This window comes from Silene latifolia, chromosome 3 (genome assembly GCF_048544455.1).
Source record: "Silene latifolia isolate original U9 population chromosome 3, ASM4854445v1, whole genome shotgun sequence".
Classification (NCBI taxonomy): Eukaryota; Viridiplantae; Streptophyta; class Magnoliopsida; order Caryophyllales; family Caryophyllaceae; genus Silene; species Silene latifolia.
The window spans coordinates 19,186,859-19,213,960 of NC_133528.1; the positions used below are offsets into that span (position 1 = coordinate 19,186,859).

General features: G+C 40.8%; 1 protein-coding gene across 1 annotated transcript; it reads left to right on the plus strand.

The window, feature by feature from the left end:
• Positions 1–18,703: 18,703 nt before the first annotated feature.
• LOC141648784 (uncharacterized) lies at positions 18,704–19,141 on the plus strand. Its single transcript, XM_074457500.1, has one exon. It carries the CDS (start codon positions 18,704–18,706, stop codon positions 19,139–19,141), a length of 438 nt encoding a protein of 145 aa, XP_074313601.1.
• The last annotated feature ends 7,961 nt before the right edge of the window (positions 19,142–27,102 follow it).

Below are 27,102 nucleotides of genomic sequence, written 5' to 3' on the forward strand. Positions count from 1 at the left end.
TGAAATTTTGAAATTTTGAATGTTGAAACTTAGTTTTTGAAATTTTGAAATTTTGAAATTTTGAAATTTTGAATGTTGAAGCTTTTGATTGATGGGTGAGCATGAAATGCGACTCAGACATACTATATGATTCGTGAACGTGGGCGTAGCCCGCTACCGCAAAACAAAAAAAGAAAACAAAACCGTAAGTGTGCACGGGTTTTAGTTCAAATATTGACTTGCTGGGGGTAAAAATGTAAATTAGCCGTTCCGGCGCTCCCCAAGACGCGATAGATGTGCGAAAATCCGATGTATCATGCCAAAGACTGGTGTGAGCTGGGGCGGGCCTAAGAGGCGCACGACCCAAGGCCCACACGGCTCGAAGAAAACGGCACCCTAGGAGTGTCCTCCTAGGTGTTTCCTTCCCTTATACTTTCTATATATAAGGAAGAGTCAGATCGCCAAATTTATTCTCGCCTTTTCCCCAAATGGTGCAAATAACATAAATCATTATGAATAATCTAGTTAGTGCTATGCGAGCATGGGAGACCGACTTTACTAGCGCAGAGAGGCAAGAATTAAAGACCGTTCACTTGGCGCAATTACTTCCCTTACGCCAGATCCCCTTCAACCTCTTATTTGTTGGAGCATTGCCTTAGCTACCGGGATCCTTTGAACCATGTCTTTGCTTTTCCCGAGGGTGAGATCGCCTCTACCCGAAGAGTTTTTCGCCCTTGGAGGATGGGATGCCGAGGCCATACCGGCTATACCTAAATTTCATTCAGGGTGGCGTGGAACCTATCTAGACTGCCTTGGCCTTTCCAGGACGGAGTCTGAGGGAATAGTGACTGGTGACGAAGTCAACCTTCTTGCTATTCATAGGAGATTTTGTATCTTGCGGAGCAGTACTTCGCTGCCAGCATACTGTCGCAGGGCCTTTGGATTGATCATGTTACACCTTTATGTCTTCGAAGGTAGGATGAACAAGACAACTTGTGTAGGACAAGCGAAGCTTTTGTCCATTGTGTCTCAGATGGAGACGGGGCATAACCCTTCCTGGATTATTCTTGCTGAAACCCTTCGAGGTTTAGATGCTAAGAAAATGAACCCTGGTGCCGATTGGTCGGGATGCTCCCGTCTATTGCAGGTGATAAGATCTATCCTCCTGATTTCGCATCCTTAATTTTCTTTTTACCACAATTCTTGTGTTATTGCCACGATTTTGTCACGATTTTGCTGTATTCTGCCACGATTTTGCTGTATTTTGCCACGATCCTGTCACAAATCCGTTTTTTCCTTCTTATTTTTTTTCTTTCGTTTTTTTTTTTTTTTTTTTTTTTTTTTTTTTTTTTTTTCTTTTTTCGTCTCTTTCATGTTTTTTTTTTTCTTTTTTCGTCTCTTTCATGTTTTTTTTTTTCTTTTTTTTCTTTTTTCAGGTGTGGCGTTGCGAGAGATTTTGGCTTTTCGCCCCGCCACGTGAGCCCAACTCGTATCTCGCTCGTATGCTGACTATGCGTGCTAAGCGGTATGAGGACGGGCATCAAAATGATCTTGCCTATTGGCGAAACAAACTGACAGAAGGGGAAGGTCGCCCTCTGTGCTGGATCATGCCTTGGCTTCGCCTCAAATCCTTTACTATCCTTCCGGAAGATGACAAAACCAGACGTTTGCAGCCATCGGGTTTAGAGAGGTCTATCCACATTTACCCCGACCGCGCGTCTGCGTCGGATGGGCCGCAGACAAATGATTCCCAAGTGCGAGGTCGTTTCGGGACGAGCAAGAGAGCCGAATTCCTCTATATGTGACGATTGGCTCCAGAGGTGGCACCAAAGGCGTTTTTGGTACGTGTCTCGCGCGCCCTCGACTATCCGGGTATCCCCGTCTTATACTAAATGGCTTAAAGAGAAGACCGAATCAGGTAAGGACTTGTGTCGGAAGGATGAGCTCGTCGACATCAAATATTATGACAAAAGCGTAAACAATCGTGACTTCTTTGTTAACGATCTTTCGTCTACATCCGGATCTCGAAGCTAGGGACCGAGAAGACTCCTAAGACCGACTCACAAAGCGACAGTGTGTGTGGAAACGGTTGGGCTCGAGGAGGCACACTCGGGCTCACCTTGGAAGGAAGACTTGGTCCTCGTTTAAGTGTAAAAGATAGGCTGGGCCCTCGGGAAGAAATGACGATTCCTCCTAAGAAGCGTGCTAGACAGAACACAACTACCCCTCCTCCACAGGAGCCTCGGTCACGTGACCCAAAAGGCAAAGGGAAAAAGAAGATGTAGGAGCCTTCAACTCCGATCTATTATTTAGTACTACTACTTATTATTTGTTGCTAGCTGTTTTCTTTTTTTCTTTTGAAGGATGTAATGGGCATCGCCCGATCTTTAATAAGACTTACTATCTATTAAAATTCCCAGTTTTCGCATAAAATTTCATTTTATTAAAAGAAGGGTCGGTTGTACTCTTTTAAAGAGTCGCCTACGTATCTCGTTATCAACGTAATCAAACCGAGCTCGTAGTTCCACAAAACAAATGCGCTACAATCATCGATTTATAACGCACAAAAAGCAGCGAAGCAAAAGTGCCGCGGCCTAGACTCGCTCACGAGCACTGCAATTCAAAATTTTATTTTATGACATTGAGAGTGAGTTCTACGGATAGTATTTCTTCAGTTGATCCAAATTCGTCGGATTTGCGAAGTCGTTTCCATCTAGATCTGTCAGTCTGACGGCGCCTCCCGACAATATCTTCTTTACCAAGTAAGGACCGGCCCAGTTCGGCTTGAATTTTCCCCTCGGGTCAATTGGTAGTAAAGCGCGCACAGACTTTAGGACCAAATCTCCATCTTTTATTCCTCGAGGTTTCACCTTTTTGTTAAATGCCCTTTGTATCCTTTTCTGATAGAGTTGAACATGATGTAGCGCATTTAATCGTCGCTCGTCGAGCATGACCAAGGAATCATACCTGGCTTGCAGCCAATCAGCTTCAGGGACCTGACTTTCTAACAGGATCCTTAAAGAAGGTACCTCTAATTCGACAGGCTGAACTGCTTCCATCCCATATGTCAAATAGAACGGAGTTGCTCCAGTGGCTGTGCGAATAGACGTTCAGATCCCCATAGTGCGAATGGTATCTTTTCTGGCCATTCGCGATAATTGTCGGTCATCTTTCTGAGGATCACAGTGATTGTCTTGTTGGCGGCTTCCACTGCCCCATTTGTTTGAGGTCGATATGGTGACGACTTGTGGTGTTTGATCTTGTACTTTTCGAGTATTACGGCAGTTTCAGCCTGGAAGTGAGTGCCATGATCGCTAATGAGCTCATGCGGCACCCCATATCTGCAAATGATTTCATTCTGAATGAACTTTGCTACCTGCTTTGCTTGTAGAACCTTGTATGACTTTACTTCTACCCACTTCGTGAAGTAATCGATGGCGACTAGCATGAAACAATGCCCACCTGTTCCAGATGGGTTAACCTTTCCAATAATGTCGATTCCCCATGTTGAGAAAGGCCATGGTGATGTCAAAGTATATAACAGTTATGGCGGCACATGCTGTATGTTTGCGAAGATTTGGCAATTATGGCAAAGTGCTTGACATATTGGCGATAATCTGTCTCCATCGTGGTCCAATAATACCCTAATCTCATGATTTTACGAACCAAAGATATGGGCATTCATGTGTGGGCCACACTCTCCGTCATGGACTTCTTCCATGACTTTTTTCGATTGGTGAGTCTATGCATCGCAGAAGGACATTTTGCGCATCTTCTTATACAATCGTCCGTCATTGGTTCTAACGAATCGAGCGGCTAGCATTCGAATAGCGCTTTCCGCGGTTATCCATGTCAGGTGGATACTCTCCTGATTCTTTAAATTTCAGAATAGCATGATACCAAGGTTCGGCCTCGGTTTCTTCTGTGTCTCCGATTACATTAACATAAGCAGGTGATGATCTTCGTTCGACACATATCGGCATAGTATCCATATGATCAGGTATGTTGATTAGAGCGACTAATTTTGATAGTGCATCAAAGAACTGGTTTTCGTCTCGGGGAGGTGCACGTACTTGACCTCGGTGAACAATTTTTCTAGTTCTTCGATTTTCGCTTGGTATGGAGCCAAGCTATCGCTTCGGGTTTTCCACGTCCCGGCCACTTGGTTGATTACTAGTGACGAGTCCCCATGTACTATAAGCTTTTTGATGCCTAACTCGAGAGCACTGTGCAATCCAAGTAGGCATGCTTCATATTCAGCCGCGTTATTAGTGACGTTAAAGTCCAACTTGATCGAAATAGGAACATGTTCACCTTCCGGTGAAATGAGTAGAACTCCTATCCCGTAACCCCTGTAGTTCGATGCTCCGTCGAAATAGAGGTCCCACGTATCATTGTCTATGTGAACTATATCTTCGTCGGGAAACGACCACGTATCCGTAACCTCGTTTCTTCTATCGGGTTATCCGCCAGAAGTCTCGCAACCGCCCTTCCCTTTATCACTTTCAGTGGTACATATTTTAGGTCGAACTCGGAAAGCATTAAAGTCCATCTTGACACTCTGCCGTTCAGAACTGGTTTTTCAAACAAGTATTTGATTGGGTCCATCTTCGAGTGGATGCAAACACTATGACTGAGCATGTAGTGCCGTAATTTCTTTGTAGCCCATACTAAAGCCAAACATGTCTTTTCGAGCTGAGTATACTTGATTTCATACTCCAAGAACTTTTTACTAATGTAGTAAATCGCTCTTTCCTCTTTATCGACCGTCTGTGCCAGCATTGCCCCCATTGCGATCCGTGAATCGTAAGATACAACAACGGTGGTAACCACCGTTGGTGGGCGAGCACGGGAGGGGAGGATAGTATTTCTTTGATCTTATCGAACGCAGACTTGGCAAAGTGATCATCCCATACAACGTGTTCCCCGACCTTCAATTTCTTGAAAATTGGCTCGCATATCATAGTTAGCCTTGCCACGAACCGACTTATATATTGGATTCTTCTCAGGACACCTCGAATTTCCTTCTCGGTTTTCGGGTGAGGCATTTCCATTATGACCTTTATTTTCGATGGGTCCACCTCGATGCCACGGTGGCTAACGATGTGACCCAATAGTTTGCCGGATGTGACTCCGAATGCGCATTTTTGTGGATTCAACCTCATGTTATACTTGCGCAATCGTTCGAAGAATTTGCGTAATGTACCAAGGTGGTCATCACGCTCCTTTGACTTGACAATCATGTCGTCGACATAAACCTCGACCTCTTTGTGCATCAAATCGTGTAACAATGTTGTCGCGGTCCTCTGGTATGTAGCCCCTGCGTTTATCAACCCAAAAGGCATTACTGTGTAGCAATAGGTTCCCCATTGCGTTCGAACGCAGGTCTTATGCATATCTTCTTTCGCCATCTTGATTTGATTATAACCGGCGTACCCATCCATAAAGGATAGTAACGCGTGTTTCGCCGTGTTGTCAACCAGGATGTCGATGTGAGGTAATGGGAAATCGTCCTTCGGACTTGCCTTGTTTAAATCCCGGAAGTCCACACAAACCCGAACTTTACCATCTTTCTTAGGCACCGGAACGACGTTAGCCACCCCGGTCCGAGTATTTCGAAACCTTGATGAACCCGACTTTGAGTTGCTTGTCGATTTCTTCCTTGACTTTCAAAGACCAATCTGTATGCATTTTGCGTAGCTTCGCTTGATCGGCTTATACCCTGGCTTGATTGGGATCCGTGCTCGCAATTTCCCTATCAATGCCTGGCATGTCTTTGTAGGACCATGCGAAAACATCTTTGAACTCATGCAACAGATCAATGAACCCCTGTCTTTCGGTGGGACTTAAAGTAGTTCCTATTTTAAGCTCCTGTGGTTCTAAGGTTGTACCCACATTGATGGTTTCGGTATCTTCGATGATCGAAGTTTTCTGTTCGTACTCTTCCAATCCTTTTATCAACTGTAGAGGTGGTTCCACTTCTTCTTCTCCTTCTTCTTCGACCAACTGTTCATCCTCGACCTCAGTCTCAATGTCATTATTAAAACAATCATTTTCAAAGTTTGAATTGCAATGTAAGTAAGACGAGTCGTAAGCAAACTGGTTCATATTATTATTGATTTGAAATCGCGCGAAATGCGCTAACATTTGAGCCAACGATCGAATTCGGTGGCGAGATAGGGGTATTCGGGACAGGCCCCGGAATACCACCATTAGGAAAAGGTGCATAGGAAGGGAAAGCTAGGGGAGGGGTATTTTCAACACCTGACTCCTTAGACTCGATCTTAGGACCTATCTCGACTCGGACTCCGACTCGGACTCGGACTCGAGAATCGGTAACATCATTTGGCTTGAACATCTCTCCTTCTCCCGTTGTCAACTTGAAAAGAAGTCCTTTGTTGTCAGTCCACTTGATTGTTTTCCGCCATCCCGTGTTGGTCCTAAGAGGATCCACATCGGTGATGAGGGTAGATGGGTCAAACCGCTCGCTTCTCAGGATCATGCTTACCAAATCTTCGTTTGGTGTTGGTGATTTCTTTTCTTCACCGAAAAGGAGACCCAAGGCTTTTTCGTCATTCATTGGATCCACTTGGTTTCTACCGGCATCACGGTCAGAATGTCTTCAGGGATGTAGTAGCAATCTTGGAATACTTCGATTCCTGGGACCATGAGGTTCTTCTTTGGGTCAAAGATAGGTTCGGGGAAGTCCATGCAAGGGAGTTCTTCCCCAGCTCTCACGAAGTGACCGTTTAGAGTTAGGTGATACGGTCCCATTTTGATATCTCGATCTTCGACCGTTCTTCCCCTCTTTTCCCGTAGATCTTTCTCAGTGGGCTCATATCCAAGCCCGAAAGTTACTCCTTTGGCTACGGGTGGTTTCAACTGGAACGCCTCCTCTCTTCTAGGATATAAAGAGAAATCGAAGTACTTCCCAGTTTTGAGAATCACCTCACAAACATGATTTCCCGTATATAGATCCATATTTTCGGAGTTCGGCTCGATCATATTGACAATCTCGAAACCGCATGCGTCATTGGTAGCTTCGACCCTTACTTCGGAAGTAATGTCTCCTCCTGCCACAGTAATTGGCGTGGCGTCAATGGTGACGGTTTTGCCATTGAGTGGGACCTTGATTTTTCGATGCAGTGTTGATGTCACGGCCTTAGCGGCATGGATCCAGGGCCTTCCCAACAATAAGTTGAAGGACGAGCATATGTCAATTACTTGGCAACTTATTTTGTTTTCCACTTGCCCAGTCTGTACTACTAGATCGACAAGTCTACTCACTCGACGCACGGTGCCATCGAATGCCCGAACGTCTCGCGTAGTGGGGATGAAGTCATTCTTCTCAAGCCCAGGATATGCGCCGTTTTCAGAGGGAGTACGTTGACGGCCGATCCGTCGTCAACCAAGGTCATAGGGATATGCTTGTTGAGGCACACGGTAGCAATATAGAGGGCCAGGTTATGTCGAGGCCCGAACGGCAGCAGATCTTCGTCGGAGAATGTCACACCGTTGGTAACCTGAGGCCGATCCTGGGCGATGTGAGCGACCATGTCCGCAGGAGTAGTATTCGACGACACGGTCATGTTCATCAAAGCTTGCAACAAAGCTTGACGATGCTCGAAAGAGCTCAAGATAAGTTGCCAGATAGATACGTCGGCCTTAGTCTTTTGGAGTTGCTTGATGAGGGAAGCCTCGGAGGTCGACCCTTCACCAAGAACTTCGACCACTGCCGGCTCCTTTTGAGGTGCCTTACTCGGGGTATCCTTAGCCTTCTCCACACGATATGGGCGTCCGGATCTAGTCAAATGGTTTGACTCTAGGGCGTCTTGCCTCGCCTTTAAGATTTCTTCTTGGGTATGAGGAATTGTCGCACCTTTGACGAGGTAAACATCATCCTCGTCATCGGCCCAAACGCCATTGATTTCATTGCCGCTTCGGAGTATGTAAGGAGTACAATCGACAACAAAATCCCCGAACGTAATCTCGTTTCTCGAGCTTGGTAGGAATTTGGAGCAATCCACGAATATTCTTCCGACGAAAACCCCTTTTAGACGATATGGGCGGATCAAGTGAGAGTAATCGACGCTATCTTGAGAGAGACAAAGTTAGTGTGGTCGCCAAATGGATTGGTGACGTTGTTGGGTTTTATAGCCGGGATTGGGAGCGTTCCGTTCTCAATCATATCTTGAATTTCGTGCTTTAGTCTAAAGCACCTTTCGAGATCGTGTCCCTTCCCTTGATGAAAGGCACAAGAGGCATTCGGTTTAAACCATTTGCCTTGTTGATCAGCAGGAGGGTCCGGAGTTGGACCAATGGGCTTCAACTTTCCTTGGGCCATGAGCCTTTGGAGAGCATAGGCGTAAGTGCACCCGATATCAGTGAATACCCTCGGAGCTTGGCGCGGAGGCCTTTTTACTTGTCCATCTAAGAGATTGACAGTTTCAACAAAGTGGGCCGCTGCGGGCGCTTTTGCTTTAGATGACGAAGCCCCTTGGTATCCCTTTGGCTTCTCGGCTTCAAAGAATTCGGACATCGTCCTCTACCTTTATCCCGATCCTTATCAATTCTTTGAAAGAACCAAAATTCTGGTATTTCAGAGCATTACGGTAAACAGGTCGTAGATTCTTTACGAACTTATCCACCATTTCAACTTCGTCGGGCTTCTTAGCTAGTTTCACGCTTTCAGCGCGCCATCTTGCGAGGAATTCAAGAAAGCCCTCTTTCTCTTTCGTGTCATGACCTCCAAGGTTCTTATGTTGGTTTGAATCTCAACATTGTCGCAAGATAGTGCTTACGCAACTCCACCGTAATATCTTCGAAAGTGGGGAAGTTCTTGAGGTCAAGATTGTAGAACCAAGCCTTTGGGTGTTCACCCAGAGATTGGGCGAAGATTTCAGAGAGCATATCAGCAGGTACTCCCTTCAGTGCTAAGTACCCTTTATAGGCCTTAACATGGTGGACTGGATCTTCAGTGCCCTTGAACTTTGGGATGTCGGTGAGTACCATGTTCGTGGGCAACTTATCCCGAATCGGGGCGTAGGTCCTAGCATTCTCATAGTGGATGTTCTTCCCCGGGAGAGCTTCAAACGGTCTTCGATGAACTTGAACCGTTTCTCCAGATCAGTCAGCGGTGGAGGGGGTGGAGGTGAATCTTCACTCAGCCTAGATTCGATTGCTTCCATTCGGGTCATCATGAGGTTCACGGCCTCAGTAAGCTTGTTAACAGCATCTTCCATTGCTTGACGTCGGGTTTTGGGCGGCCTTTCTACAAGAAAACCCCGTATCGAGTCAATATTTAAAGTAAGAGCCCCTGCACACTTAAGGACACGACCCCAACTTGACTCAAACACAGACTCGACTTGAGATTGGTTAACCAAAGGTTCGACTCACGGTTTGATTTAGACATTGGTTCATTTTAGACTCGACAAAACGACATGACTCAAGTTGTCATAACTCGATTCTAAACTGGACTTGGTGTGACAAAACCCGTGATTGGGCTAACATAGCCCATGGGTTCGCGTGAAACGTCCATAAGGGCCTAGCCTGGACGTTTTTTGTGGACTATTCTAGACCAAAAGGTCGACCAACATGACTCAAAGCCCAAGAGGTGAGTTTGGGTGACCCAACAAGGTCGTGTTCTAGACCCTTAAAATGAAACATACCCGGCCTAACATGGCCATGACCCGGACACGACTTGACGCATTTCATGCTTGGTTGAGGTTCGAGAAACATTTTGGATTGATTTTGAAAAACGAAGGATTGATTTGAAAATGAGATTTGAAATGGGCAGCATGCCGGCTATAAAAGCTCAATTTGGGCCGAAATTCTAGTCCTATTTGGGCAGCATTCCGCGTTTTGAAAATCATGCTAGGTTTGAAAGTAAGTTGTTCAAAAGTTCGGTTTTGAAAAGGACTTGGAATTTTCGAAAAAAAGACTCGGGAAAACATATTGCACATTGTCATTCTCATGCTATAAGGATGTATGCTCCTAGACATCTCTAAGTCTCGGCAAGTCTTCTACAAGAAGGTCTATGCCCTCCATCCTTTTGCGGTCTTATAAAGCGAGGTGTCTTAAGGTAAAGTACCTAGAAGATCGTCCCCATTCCCAAGAACCACGCGAGGCGAAGTGGAAGCGAGCAATGTGCAGCTTCCTGGCATAGTGGGACGTCGCCCCCACGCATCACGAAGAAACGCTGGGACGGCCCGGGAAGTCCTTAAGGGTTTATGCATGAATCGTAGCACTATGAGTAATGTTTTACTTTCCAACACTTTCTTTTCAAGTTTCACCTCGGAGGAAAAGACCCTAGAAACACACTGTAACTAGTCCTCTTTTCCCAGCAGAGTCGCCAATCTGTGGACAAGGCCCTCGGGAGGCTGCGTCCGAGGGATCCACACTGACATAATCGACTCGAGGTTCTTTCGAATCGAATTAAGACATATTAGAGTCGCCACCAAGTTTTTGGGAACTTGGAACCGTTCAAGTCAACTTTACACCTTTCATCGAAAAGCATAAAGCCAATCGACTACGAGTGATTAAAGATAAAGACTTGTACCCTATATCACTCGATTTGAATGACTCTCGTAATCCAATGGTATTTAGACGGATCCACAAACCATAGATCTTGAGTAAGGGGTGAGGGTACGTGTTGGGAAGCCCATAAGGACACCCAACCCCGCCCGTCGATAACGGCCTCTACTAAGTCAAGTGTCGGATTTCAAACAAGGTCATAGCTACGTACGATGTATGATATGCAAACGTTGTTTTAAACCCTAACATGTGAAGTTTCTATGTTGATTTAGATGCAACTATACTAACTTTGTCAAAGTTGTAATTTAGCATGTGGGTTGATTGATCTAACAACATACAAATAAAGCAAACAAGGCTTAAGGGGGAATGGGGGAGCCGTTGGGATCTACCTATTACAACCAGGCATTTCATGCCGACACAACAACAAATTAAAGATACAACTCGATCTAAATACAATTGCTACATACAACTCAAAACACGACACAAAACACACGGCCATTGGGCCTTGAAAACCGTGCACATGGGGGAGGTGACTCACGGCCTACATGACACACGGCCGTGGGTCCCTCCTCGTATTGCGTGCCCTCACTTAATCCCATCGAATTAGACATTGGGCTACGCACCAAAGCATGCATTAGCATAAACCGGGCCATGTTGCTTTAAACAACATGCGGTTTACTACGCTCCTACAAGCATTGGGAACAACCGTCTAACCAAATAAAACTAAGGTTTTTAGAAAAGGTTTTGACTCAAAAAGGAGAACTAATTACAAATAGATTACAAAACGTGACTCAAAGAAATATAAATTAATTACAAGTGATAAAACAAATAAAGAACGAACGATGCAAAAACAAACGAAATAGGAAAGGCCAAACACACGGCCAAACACACGGCCAACCACGGCCCAACCAAAGCCAGCCTAGTTCCTAAGTTAGATTTATTGATTAGATCGAATGATTGCGAAAAGGAATCGGAAACAAGTTAGAAAACGAGTTAAAAACGATGTTGATTGATTGTCGCGCAAGGGTGCATTCTACACGGCCTAAAGGGTCTAATTAGGTCAAATTCGCTAATTAATTTAACTCATCGAGTGTCAATAAGAAGGTGCTAATCACGCACTCTTATACTAGCGAGAAATTAGGTGAAAGAGATAGATGCATTCAATTATTTACAGAAATCGTCGATTGATTTTATAACTTACGTCGAAGCCACCTAAAGTGTCTAATTAGATTATTAAATTGATTTAAAGTCATCTAATTACGTCATAGGTTAACAATCAGAAGTTAAACTAACATGCAACGGGTCCTAAGGTCCATCGATTTGGCGAAACAAAAGAAGAGGGTCGAAAGCGAAGATCGAAGTTAGATAACTTGTTTTATTTATGCCCTACCTTGAACACGAGGATATGTAAATGAGATGGGGGTGTACGACCGACAGAAGGAGCGGTTTCTTTTCCCATCTCAAGTCAACGCGGGTGTTCATGGTGGTACTTTAACTCATACTCGGACTAACTAGTTTCGTAGTTAATTAAAACAAACGATAATTAAAACGAAAAACAAACAAAAAAAGACAATAAAAAAGGCATAAAAAAAACGAAATAAAAAGAGAGAAGAGAAGGGGATTTGATGCACCCTCAACCTACATGTATCGTTGACACCGTCTTGGGTCGTAATCGATGGTAGATTTTATCTCGAGAGGCCGTCGTCGACGAAGTAACAAAGCAACACGCGTTTTGGAAAGTTTCTGGACAGCAGTTTTAAAACAGTGATATCTCCCTCGTTTCACGACGAAAATTCGATCCGAAAGATGTTTTGGAAACTAGAAAGAGAGGAGAACAAGGATCTTAAAGCAACCCCTGCTCGATTTGGGTTATTGGGCACGAAAAACGAGCACAAACAGAACTGGACAGACAAGAGTAAACCGCGAAAACAGAGTGTTATTTCACTCTGTTTTTCGAGGGATCTCGTGTGCTCTCAAGGTCAATTCGGCTCGTAAATCTTTGTCTAATGTGTAGATGGATGTTATGTGGTTAATTAGGAACAAGAAACTCGAATTTTTATGGTGATTTGATGGAGGAACGAAAGGGTTTTCGAAGGAGACACACAAACAGTTTCAGTTTGTGTGTCGGTTTTGTTTAGGGTTTTTGGAGGATGTTTAGGGTTTGTTTCTGAGGTTTAAAGCTTGTGGGTGATGGTTGGATGTATGTAGAACTTAGAGAAATGATTGTATGGTGAAGGGGTGGTATTTATAAGGGTTTAAAATAGGTTAAAAGGGAGGAGAGGCAAATCGGGCTCAATGAACATAGCTGCTGTCCATCGGTTTTGGGAGGGGTTTCTAGGGTTCGTTTTGGGGGATTTCTTGGTGATCAAGCTAGGATAATATGGGTAGGATACTAGGGTATGGGTTAGGGTTAATGGGTACGGGTCTTGGTAGTGTTTGAAGCGGGTTTGGGCTCGGGAATTGGCTCGCAAAACAGGGGACTGTTTGCGGTTTGGGTGCGGGCTGCTTGTGGTTGGTTTTGAACGAGAATTTGGGCCATGGTATGGGGGTTCGAACATGGGTTGATGGGTATTGGTATAGGTGGGTTAGTGTACTCGAGATTCGTGCCAATTCGCAAAGGAAACGGGCTTAAAAACCGAGCTAAAATCGAGCTCAAAACACACGATGCAAAACGAGTTTTTCGCTTTTAAAATTGATTTTTCAAACCAATTAACAAATTGAAATAAATGACTTTTCAAATCAAATATACTTATAAAATGATTTTTCAAATCAAATATTTATTTTATTTTCAATAAAACAACTTAAGAAAATAAATTCAAAATAAAGCTTTAATTTAAATATCATTTAAACTAAATAAAAATGAATTCACTCAAAAAACACATTAATTTTAAATATCATTTAAAATAACAAAATGAACCCACTAAAAACATTAACTCAAATATCCTTTAAATTAACAGAATGAATTCACTAAAAACGTTAATTTAAATATCATTTAAATTAATAAAATACTTCATCGACGACGCCCATTCTACCTCGTAAAACGAGCTCCAAATAATGACAATGACAACTAAAGAATACATGTGTCCTATCATCATCGGGTGTTTGTCGGGTTCTCTATAAATTCCAATATCGACGGATACGGGTATCTACAAAGGGCGTTACCATCTCGGTTCCCGAGGTAAGTATATCAAAATACAATAACAGAACGTTTATAAAATGTATCTTTACCATTACACAAAATGATAAAAGAAACACTCCGAAACTACTATTGAGACTACTAGCATAAGCGTCACTGTGATGATTCAATCCCGTCAATATCCCGCAAGCAACATCAAATCCAACCTGCTAAATAACTGTTCACCATCCCCGAATGGATCACCACAGTTTTGAAAACATAAAACAAGGTCAGTCAACTGCATAACCAAATCAACACACGTAGTGGAAATAAATACGACAATATAATCAGATGATCTCCAACTCCAACAAACACCAATCACTGACTACACACTAAACTATGCAGCCCTGTTATGTTACCGATCGCAACAGATAGCCCACATAACCAGTGGGGGACCGCAGCCTTGCCCATCAAATCCCCGCTCATCGCAACGAGCGATCCCAGCTCCTTAATGTGCACATCCCATTTATGTTGGGAGTCACAAGGGGCGAACATGGGTATGGAACCATCTCCCGACATAGTTCCACAATAATCATCCAACCAACAATACCAACCAACCAATCCCCATCCATTCCTACAACGATCACATGCCAACAATCAATCATAGACAATCAATTAAATTGTACAACCAACTAGGTAGGAAACCCTACCTTTGTGTAATACATATAGCTCATCCATCGTCACATTATGCAAGACTCCTTATCGTATCCTACAACAATAATCGTATACTAACACTAAGCTATTCAAAGAGTACCACAGGAAACATAATCACTCGTAAGCTCGCCTTGAAGAACAATCGAAGCTGATGACAACGAGGACCCCGACTCGATGACGTCATGTATAAACTGTCTACCTCCCGGGTTAGCTCATAGTAAGGCGATAGATGGGTAATGAGAGATGAGTGGTTAGAGAGAGAGAGAGAAAGAGAGTATTAGGTTTAAGAAGTGACAGAAGAATAAATGAAATGTTATAAGTCACGACCTCCACTGTCAAGCTAGTACTCGGTCGACTAAGCATCTACTCGATCGAATTCACCGCACTCGGTCGAGTTACTCTTACTCGGCTGAGTGACCACTACTTTATCGAGTCCCAGGTCTATTCTCCGACTATACGTATCTCCCTTATTTCATCTCTCCCTAGGGTCCTCTAAGGTCAAAGGGTTAGTCAACGAGCCACTGAAATGGCGGGTATTACATATGCATCGACTATAGAGAACTGAATCATGTTACCGTAAAGAATAGATATAATTTGCTGAGGATTGATGATCTGTTTGACCAGTTAAGTGGTGTCGGAGTGTTTTCAAAGATTGATCTAAGATCGGGTACCATCAGTTGAGGATTAAGGATGAATATATTTCTAAGACAGCTTTTTGGTCGTGGTATGGTCACTATGAGTACGTGGTGATGCCTTTTGGGTTAACAAATGCGCTAGCAGTGTTTATGGATCTTATGAATCAGGTCTTCAGTTCGTTTTTGGATATATTTGTGGTGGTTTTCATTGATGATATCTTAGTCTATTACAAGACTAAAGAGGAGCACGAGGAGCATTTGAAGCTGGTGTTGCAATTTTTGCGAGATAATGAGCTATATACTGAGCTATCAAAGTACGAGTTTTGGTTAGAGAAGGTGGCATTTATAGGCCATGTGTTTCTAAAGATGAGGTAGTAGTTGATCTAAGTAAGATTGAAGCGGTGTCAAACTGGGAAGCATCGAAGAATGTGGTTCAAATTCTGAGTATCTTGGGTTTGGCCGGGTATTACAGGCGGTTTGTAAAGGACTTTTACAAGATTTCTACACATATGACGGTATTGATGAGGAAGGAGAATAAGTTTCGTTGGGATAAGAGTTGTGAGACGGCGTTCCAAAACTTAAAAAAACGTCTGACTACAGCTCCTGTCTTAGCTTTGCTAGAGGGGGGTGAGAACTTCGAGGTCTATACTGACACTTTAAAGAATGGTTTGGGTTGTGTCCTAATGCAAAACGGAAGGTGGTCGCTTATTCATTGAGGCAACTAAAATATTATTAAGAGAATTATCTTACTCACGATCTAGAGTTGAGTGCGGTTGTTTTTGCTTTAAAATTTTAGAGACACTAATTGTATGGGGTGACTTTAAGGTGGTTTCATATCACAAAAGCTTAAAGTATATCTACACCCAAAAGGAGCTGAATATGCGACAGAGAAGATAGATGGAGTTGATAGGTGACTATGATATGGAGATTGTTTATCATTAGAGAAAGGCTAATGTAGTAGCTGACGCATTGAGTAAGAAGAGTGTACATTCATTGTGCACTGTTATGTATTTGATGAGATTGAAAGATGAGGCAGCAAAGATGGGAGTCCACATGATCAGGAAGGGCGATACTATTAGTGACCTAACTATGAAGCCTGAGCTTTATAATGAGATTATGAAGAAATATTTACTTGATCCTAAAATCCAGTAGTGGAAGGAAGCAGTGGAAAAGGGTACTACATCAAGATTTTCGATCCATTTGGATGAGAATGTTCGGTTTGATGATAGATGGGGTGTGCCAAGGGATGATGAGCTGAAAAGGAAGATCATGACTGAGAGTCATTGCACTCCTTATTCGGTGCATCCGGGAGGTGACAAGCTATATAAAGATTTAAAGAAAACCTTTTGGTGTCTGAGGATGAAGAAAGATGTAACTGATTTTGTTGCTAGGTGCTTAACTTGCTAGAGAGTCAAGGGAGAACAGTGAAGGCCGTAAGGTAAGATTCAGTCACTCGAGGAACCTGAATGGAAGTGGTATTCGATATCTATGGACATAATTGTGGGGTTACTAAAGACACAGCGAGATAACAACATGATTTGGGTGATCGTTGATCGGTTGACCAAATCAGCTCTTCTCATTCCAATGAAAGATACTTGGAATAAGATCGAGTTGGAAACAGCTTATAGGAAGAATGTGGTAAAGTTACATGGGGTACCAGAAGATATTGTGTCGGATCGTGACGCAAGGTTCATTTCTCGGTTTTGGCAAGAGTTGCAAGCGTTGATGAGGACTATATTGAAAACGACTACGGTTTTCATCCAGCGACTGATGGGCAAATAGAGAGAACTATTAATGTAATACCCGGATATTGTGGGACTTGTAAAGGAGATTTTAGGATGCGTGAGAGACAACTCGAGTGTAAGGAGTGACCCTACAGTAGACCCAGCGGACTGTTTAATGGACCTAATGAGTGTACACTAGACCAAGTGAGACTCAGACTTGACCGAGTAGAGCTTTTAGTAGAATGAGTAGGTTCCACTCGACCGAGTACGACATTACTCAAGCGAGTGAGTAGCACTCGACCGAGTGCAACTGTGTAGTACTCGATAAGTCTTAATTTTGGGATCTTATCCTAACCTTATCCAAATCATTTCATTCCTGTTCCTTCTCACTCTAAATCCTTTCCCTTCTCTCTAAAACCCTCACAAACACATTGTTATGGGATTCAAGCCTGATTTAGTGGATTGTTCACCTTTCTCCTTCCTTCTTTTCACTTTGTAAGTTAAGATCTACCCTTTTACTTTTAGTATGAACTCTAACTTTTGGCGGTTTGTTTTGGGTAATTAATTGTCAATTAGCATGTATAATATTGGTAATTAATGGGTGATAGTATGGGGTTTTGTTGTGTACAATAGTGTAGGATGTATTTGTGATAGTATTGTGTGGTTTGTATAGAATGAGACCGTTTCATGAGACGGAATTAGGTCGGATTCGAGTAGTTTATGAAGATATGCTAACATATAGGTTTATCCTACTCGGTTTCAATAATGTGTGTGCATATTTATGTGTCTTTTATATCATTTGCATATTATGAGTTGTATTGTTTCACATGTAATATTTGAGAATCTTGGTGAGTCTCTTACGTTGTTGGAAATGAATTGTAACATGATAGTGATTTATGATGACTCAAGGAGTCGGGATAATTGAGTAATAGATGTTCATGGCATGTTGAAGAGTGCACTTCATGATTAGTCTTACTTTGATGTGTTGTGTTGCACATTATATTTTGTTATCGTCGTATATGTTGGGGATAAGGTAGTTGATTGAGGAGACGTAAGACGGTTGGTAGACCGTCTTACGCTTGAGTCGCCTCTTGGAGATTCCCACACCAAGAGGGATGTGCAAATTAATGACTTGAGTTACGGAGGGACTCGTGTGTTGAGGCACGACGTCTGGCAGGGGACCCGGTTGGCTTCCGGGCCCGGTACCACATACGTGTTCCGAGTACCTGTTTGTGAGGTGTGGTGTCGTGGGCGTGTCCCTGACACGAGTGGTTGTGGGTACGTCTGGGCGTGTCCCGGTACCGGCGTGGTGATTATGTAATGTTGTCTCATTCATATCATTGGCAAGTTTCATATTTATCTATCACATTGTATCTTATGTTTATTTATTGAAAATGGCGTGTTGTATGTCTGTGTAAATTGTCATCTATTTTCGGGGTGGCCTGTGTCGATCCATATGATATTTCCGATCATACGGGGAGCAATATTTTACAGGTTGTTTTTGTTATCACGCGGGAGATGGGACGAGCCTTGCACTTGGAGTCGAGTACGTGGATAGTTGTTAGATGACATAGATGGTAGTCAAGTTGTATAGTTCACATTTTACTCATTCATTCATTTATGGTTATGTAATTCATTAAATACTTTATTTACATTAAATGTTTCGTGCTTGTAACTCCGATTCACCTCCTCGGGAAACCGAGATGGTAACATCCTCTCATTACCTTGGTCGGGTAAGAAGGGAGTGTTACAATTAAGACCTTGGAGGATATGTTGCGAGCTTGTGTGACAGAATTTGGTGGTACTTGGGAAGATCGCCTTAATTTGATAGAGTTTTCTTATAGCAACAGTTACCATATGAGTATTGGGATGGCACAATTGGAGACACTGTATGGGAGGAGTATAGGAGCCCAATGTGCTAGGATGACAGTTTAGAGGCGCTGGTTTTAGGACCACAAATGGTACAAGATATGATTGAACAAGTTCAATTGAACCGGAAGTAGATGAAGGCGGCACATGATCGACAAAAGAGATATGCGGGCTTATATCGCCGCGATATTGAGTTTCAGGTAGGTAACAAAGTTCTTTTGAAGGTGTCACGTATGCGTGGTGTAATGCAATTTGGCAAGCGAGAAAAGTTGAGCCAAAAGTTTATATGGCCTTATGAGATATTAGATAGAGTTGGTGATGTGGCTTATAGACTATCTTTACCTCCAGCTTTGGATCGAATTCACAATGTATTCCATGTGTTACAACTTCAGAAGTATATTAATGACCCGTCTCATGTGCTAGAGGTTGAGACAGTTGAGCTAGATGAAGCACTTACTTATCTTAAAGTGCCTAAGGAAATCTTGGATCGCAAGCTGCGCAAGACGAGGAATGGTGAGACTATGTTATTTAAGGTATTATGGTCTAATCATAACGTGGAAGAGGCCACGTAGGAACCGAAGGAGGCTATGAAAGAGCGATATCCACATCTTTTTTAGCAGGTATGTTTGGTTACGGGGTTGTAACCTTATTCTTCTAAGGGGGTAGGAAATGAACGCATACGTTTTGAATCGGTTTTATACCTGTGTTGGATTTGGTTTTAGGGTGTTTTGTTCATATTTTGGTAATAGTTCCGGTTGTTTTGAATTATGTTGGGTGGCATTTTCGATAGAGGTATATGTCTTAGAGGTATGAGTGTGAACTTCGAGGGTGAAGTTCATTTTTAAGGAAGGAAAACTGTAATACTACACATTTCTGAGCCTTGAGTACTCAATCGAGTAGGCTGCATGATACGTGCATTTCTTATAGTCCTTTTTGGCCTTTTATGCAAGCATTTCTATGACATTCTCGCTGTTTTATATTGCAAAATGCCCCGAATAGGCTACTTTGGTCCGTTTTGCCTCCTTTGCAGGAATAGACCCTGAAGTAGTGAAATCATGCCCTATTCAGTCCTCTTAGCATGCATTAATGGAGATGGAGGATTTAGAGCGGAAGTGATATGCCTCGGGAAGCGTGAAGGACATATTTGGAAGCTAACCAAACGAAGTGTCAAGCTGGTACAGTGGCTATTCCTCGATCGAACCCTTTTCTGTTCGATCAAGAGGTTTTGGTGGTCAAGGAAGCTCGGTCGAGTCCCTGCTGAGCTCGATCGAAATAGGCTGTTTTGAAGGTCCTCGATCGAAAGCTGATTTTGTTCGATCGAGAGGATTTGCTGAAGACTTGCTCGATCGAGAGAATGAAATTCCTCGATCGAGAGGTTTGCTGATTTACACGGGATTTTATTCCATGATTATCTTAGTTTAGTTAATAAAACGCTTCCCTATATAAGGTGAAGACGTCATTAGGTTAAAAACATACTTTACACTCTACTATTATTCTCTTAGTTACTCTTAAGCAGACGACTACTTTTCTCCTTTCACGTTACTTTTGTTCTTAATTTTCGGATCTTAAGCTTGTAATCCTTCTTTACTCTTACTCTTAATTCAATTTTTCTTTGTTTGCTCTTAATCTTTGTTTCGTAATTTCCGTTTAATTATTAATATTATTAGTTTATGATTCATCTTTATTGCTCATCTATTATGTCTCTTTCTAGTTTATTCATTGTTATTGTTTGTTTCATTGATAGCATGAGTAGCTAAATCCCTCTATGTTAGGATTATGGGAGCCATGGTAGTGAATTGACAATGTTGTGAATAGGTTAGATGATTGAATTGTGAGAACTGTTTTATGACAATATAATTGTAATCGTTTAGTTGAGTGCACGCTTCTAAACTAGTTAAATTGGTTAAATTCAGACCTAGATCAAAAGATTGGAATGAACAGACATGTTATGAACAGTAAACTACACTAATGAGGATGAAAGTTAAGTTAGTTGTATTCTAGGGCGGATAGCGGTCCGAAAGGATCTTTCCCTTACCCTTCTCACATTAAATCCTCTGAACTATTTATGACTGAGTTGACTAATTGCCATGGTGAACCGACTTCCTAGCATACATCTCTTTATCTGATCACACACTTTATTTTTCTTTGCTTTTACTGCTCTTATTCTCTTGCCTTAATCCTTTTAGTAGTTAGAAACAAATTTAAAATCCCTATTTGTTACCCGACAGACTTAGATAGTAGATAGATATAATAGCCTCCCTGTGGAGATCGACCCTACTTCCACTAGCTTCTGTTAGTTGTTTTAGGTATTTATTTTTGGTACTAAACGACAGGTATCACTGCACTCGACTGAGTGTGTTTTTCGGGAGTTTTGGGTCAGGCTTCTGACTAAGGGGAACTCGATCGAGTGTGGGTGACACTTGGCCGAGTACAATGTACTCGGCCGAGTGTGGTGGTACTCGACCGAGTGTCCGGTCTGGGTCGTGTTAATTGCGCGGTTTTGATTAAAATGACTAGAGGTTATTTACTCTTTACGTCAGTTGTTAATCACTATTAAAAACCTAAATCATTTCTAATCACCTCTTTAATCATCTTAATCACCTCCTAAGCAAGTTTGTTTGATTGTTGGGCATCCGGGATCCTTAATTCCGTATCAATCGTATTAGTAAGTCTTTGTCATCCTTAATCAGTCTTTATAATTGTTTTCGGAGATTTGTCTAAACCTTAATTTGATTATTTGGGGGATTTTGAGTAATTAGTTATAGATCTTTATTAGTGTTACTTGTATATCGTTTTTTAGGTGAGGACTTCGTAGAGGAATAATTCTAGCTTGTCGTTGTTGCACTATTGCTTGAAAAGTTGCGAAATAAGGTAGGGTTTCCCTTCACAGTACAATTATACGGTTGATTGCGTTGGGGATTATTGTGTTTGTTTCGATTATAATATTATTTTTTGTGATTATGATTGTTGGAGATGTTAAATTGGATTTTATAAGCCATGTCGGGAGATGGTTTTACCCCCTTGTTTCGCCTCTTGTTACTCCTATCACAATGGGGATGTGCACATTAATGAGCTTGGATTCGGTCATTGCGATGAGCGGGAATTTGATGCCCACGCTGCGGTTTGGCATCGGCAGGGGTGGTTACCTGTTGCGATGGGAACCCGGCTACTCGTTGCTATGAGAGCCACTTGTTATAGAGTTTGAAGGATGTTGAAGCATTGATTGCGTTATCTTGTGTTGCATATTCTTTTATGTGTTTTGTGATTAATTGCGTAATTGTACTGACCCTTTAAATGTTTTCAAAACTGTTGTGATCCATATGATATTTCTGGCAATGGTGAGCAGTGAGTCTAGCAGGTGTCGACGTTTGAGCTTGCTTTCGGGTTTGGATGGGACGCCGTCGAGACTATCGCATTTAGGTTTCGTTGTTGATTAGTAGACTGTCTAATGATTAGTTTGAGACGAGTTGTATTTTACTTTCACTTGGAGGTTTTGGATTATGTAACCTTGGCTTAAACTTTATTTTTTACATTTCCTGTTTCATCGTGGTATCTTTGATGCATACTATCTCGGGTAACCGAGATGGTAACACTCCCATTTGCTAAGGTAGGCCTTGAGAAGGCACTTTAGTAGATGGGGGTGTAACATCATCACAGTTTTGAAAACAATATCAAGTTAGTCTCAATAATACAAATGATCACAATAAATGAATATATCACAACCAAAGAAATGTATCATATGGAACATAACACACACACACACACACACACACACACACACACACACACACACACACACACACACACACACACACACACACACACACACACACACACACACACACACACACACACACACACACACACACACACACACACACACACACACACACACCTCACACCTCACACCTCCAACTCCAATTCCCGACTCCTCATCCTCCATAACCTGATGACGACATCGCAACAACTCTACCAACAGCCGAACCGCAGTCCGAAGGTACCCGCATCGCAACACGGAGAACCTAAAACACGACAGCCAGGTTCGCATCGCAACACGAACCGAAGACCCAGATCCTCAATATGTACATCCTCCTTGAGGTGGGACTCTTCAGGAGCGATCTCGGGCGTGAGATCGGTCTCCCGTGACCTTCTCACTAATACCACTACTCCAAATAACACACACATGTAACATGTATCACAATACCACAATATAATTATACTACATATGCCAAATCTCCAAGAATCACAATATGATATGCCAATTCACTCAATTATCACCAAGTACCACAATTACGGTATCACAATCACACATGCAATCATCTATGCTATCAAGAATCGATTAGGGAAACCCTACCTCAAAGAAAATCCGCAAGCATCACAAACAATGCCAAGCATCCATCTTCCATACCGTCACATCCTACAATAATCAAGCAATTACTATTACAACAAGATGCTACAACAATCTAATTGACGGAATCCTTCACTACCCTCCTTTAATTACCCATATCCCTAATTAAAACAATCTAATTAACAATCTCCCAAATATCCCCCAAATCTTAATGTTTAACCAAAGTAATTGATAAAAGGCATAAACGTTGACTTACAAGGTAGATTGGAAAACAGAGAGGTTAGGAATGATGCATAAATCCCAAATCCAAATCTAGCCTCCTTGAAAGTTGACTAGGAAGAGTTTAGAGAGGTTTTAGAGGAGTTCTAGGGTTGGAGAGAGAGGTAGAAATGAATTAGGTCTCGGCTCCTTCTAATCCTGACTCCTTATACATAAAATCACTGAACCAACGCCACTCGGTCGAGTATACTCCATACTTGGACGAGTACACCCTACTCGGTCTAGTAGTGCCCATAATCGACTGAGTTGCTCACACTCGATCTAGTATAGACTACTAACTCTCACACAAGTAGGATTATCACATGAAAGGTACATACTATGAGGTTTCCCAATCCCAAGAGGGTTCATCTAGTAATCCCAAAAAGTTCTTATGAAGTCTCGACCGACCGGGTATTACAGGTGGCACTTATCAGAAAGGTTGGAATATGGAGGGATACATATATGATACAATAGTCAAAAGCAATCGATGTGCAGAATCGTTTGGAATTTAGATATCTGAGAAAGTTAGTTTAGAATGAAACATATTTTAAGCAACTAGTATAGATCCCGCGCGAATGCGCGGTTTTGTAGATGGACAAATTAGAGAAAATAATATTTATATTAATAGTATTTACCTCCGTTTGATATTTAATTATAAAATTTAAATTAGCATAGTAATATTTTGTATTAAAAGGTAGAAAAGAGTAGTTTCAACACTTTTAAACCGTATAAGATTGCCGTTTTTACTCGAACTATTTTATTAACTTTGTTTTAAAAAAAATATTTTTATTATATTATTATATCCACTAAAGACGTAATATAACCGATAAGTAATTATTGTAGTCATCAAGTTTAGTTTTAAAAATAATAATAGTAAAATATTGCTTTCACATCATTCTAATCAGTACAATTTTATTTATGTAACAGAATAAGAATATTCTATTAATATGTCTAATCAAATTAAAAAATAAATTATTTGTTTTAAATGGGCTAGAATTATTTATTTATTACTCCGTATATGAAATTAAACAATATGGCCCAATTTTATGGCCCAATATGGCCCAATTTTTGATATTACATAATGAAGCCAATTATAGAGTAGTTTTCATTTAGGCGGGAAAATATTGGAGGTCTCTTATTCTTTTCTTATAAAAGGGGGATTAGAAAAATTAAAATGCTAATTCCAGTCTTTTTGGTCTAAACTATTTCGGAACGGAAAAAAACTAGTTCCAAACCAAGATGGACCGGAAAACGAAATCCTTAAAAGTCGTGGACCGGAAACGGACTGGAATTTTTTAATTCGAGTAATGCTCCCGTAAATTTCCAATCTGATTCAGATAAAAAAACAAAAAAAAAAGCCAATCAAGATTAAGGACAAAATTCTGCAATTCATTCCAAATTCAAAATTGGTCAAAAGTTGTTGGCAATATCAGTTTCAAGGATCATATATGTTCTGCCTTTCTCAAAATTGCAAATTTTTAGAACAAAAGGCTAAGAAATGGAATCAGTCTACATTTGGTAATATTTTTAGACAACTTTCAATTGCTGAAAAAAAGTTAGGAAATATTCAAAAACAACTAGGCTCTTCTCATATTACCCATTTAGAAAACGCAAAAAAAAAATGGCTGAAAAAATGGTATTAAACAGTTTATTAATAAGAACGAGTTGAGATCCCGTGTTAAAGTACGACATTTGTAAGGGTTAAATTAATTGAGCTTGTAAAAATTAAAAGAATTTACATAAATGAGTTGTAGTTATAATAGTATGTTGTAGTGTACTGATTATAATGTTAGTAAAATTATAAATAAAAAAAAGGTTTATTATTCAAAGGACTTTTAGATTAAGTTACTTTTGTGTGACCCTATTTTTATTATTAAAAATAACGATAGCTAACTATTATAGAATAACATAATCTAATGTAGATTCAGTACTCTGTTATTATAAAGTGCATATTGACCTTATAACAACAACATATATAAACAGTTTGTGACACGTCTAGAAGGACAATTTACAAACAATTAAAAATACTATTTACCCTTATATTCTTTTTTCTTTTATTTTAATAGGAAAAATTAGAATTATTGATTCTTACTGCTTATCCTTTATTAAGAACAACCCATATTAATAAGGATTAGTTACTTAAAAAAAAGGACAATTTATTTTAGGAAAAAAAAACAAATAAAATTGAAACCTTATCAACTCCAACCACCAACTTAAAAAAGAACAAATTTGTATACTACAAGTATATTAAGCGTGAATAATGGCAGTGTTAAGCCTATTTTTATTTCGCATTTGATTTAATTGTAATATTTTTTTTTCAGTGGATGCAATGTTTAGTCAATAAATTAAAAGTCACAATTTTAATATGGGCCCACCATATTTGTCAATCAATTGAGCGGGAAAATTGTGACCAAGTCTTATTCTTTTAGTTTAGTGGAGATGGTGCTTGTATTATTGATCAAGAACTTTTTAAACAAGAAATTTATGACGAGTTTAAACTCAAGTTTACAAAAAATCAACTTTGTAATTTCGACAAAAATGAGGATTTTAAGTCTATTAGTGGCTTAATTACAGATGAAGATAAAAAATTTCTTACTAGTAATATGGAAGAGGTTAAACAAACTATGTTTAGTTTAGCTGCTGATAAATGTCCAGGTCCCGATGGATTTCCGGCCGAGTTCTTCAAAAATATCGGGATATCGTAGGAAATTTTGTTACTAAAGCAGTTTTAGTATTTTTCCACTCTGATAAATTACTAAAAGAAATAAATCAGACTTTTATAGCATTGATTCCCAAAGTTGATAATCCTCAAACAGCAAACCACTTTCGCCCTATTAGTCTGTGTTCAACAATTTATAAAATTATTTCAAAAATACTGGCTAATCGTCTCCGGAGTGTCTTGCATAAGATTATACATCCTTTTTCAAGGTGTTTTTACACCTAATCGCTTTATTCAAGATAATATTCTTTCAGCACATGAGATTTTTAACTCGTTTAAACGCAAAAAAAGGCAAAGGAGGTTAGATTGCGATTAAACTTGATATGGAAAAAGGATACGACCGACTAGACTGGAACTTTATTGAGGAAACTTTTAAGTAAATGGGTTTTAATTCTAAGTGGATTTCTTGGATTATGTAATGTATAAAAACTGCTTATTTCTCGGTGTTAGTAAATGGAACACCATGCGATGTCTTTAGACCCACTCAACGTATTCGACAGGGAGATCCGCTTTCGCCGTATACATTTATTATGTGCGCTGAAATTTTAGCAAGATCACTACAGAAAAATAGTGATCTTAGTTCTAATGATATTGATATTAGAATTGGAGGTGGGGTGGAGAAAATTTCATTTCTTACTTTTGCGGATGAAGTTATCATTTTCGCTAAAACCTCTAATCAGAGTTGTAGAACCATTAAGTATATATTAGATAAATTTTGCACGATATCAGGACAATTTGTTAATTTTGACAAATCTACTTTTCAATGCACTAGAAGTATTTATCGCTCTCTTCGTGAATCTTTTAGGGGTATTCTTTATATGAACGAGGAAGCTCATTTAGGTAAGTGTTTAGGATGTCCTATAACTGACAGTAGATTTACTAAAAATACTTTTGAAAGTATTGTTCAATCTTCTTGCACTCAATTATCGAAATGGAAAGCGAGTTCATTAACGCAAGCAGGTAAACTAGTTCTGGTAAATGCTAATTTAGCCGCGAAGGGAACTTTTCAAATGCAAAGCTTCCTTCTTCCTTCATCAATCCACAATAGATTAGATAAAATTAATCGAGACTTTCTCTGGAATAAGAATCCGTCTCAGCGCTCCTCTAATTTAATTGGTTGGCATAAAGTTTGTTTACCAAAATCGGTTGGTGAACTGGGATAAAATCTTCTGAAGCAGCTAATAAAGCTCTTCAAATGAAACTCTTAT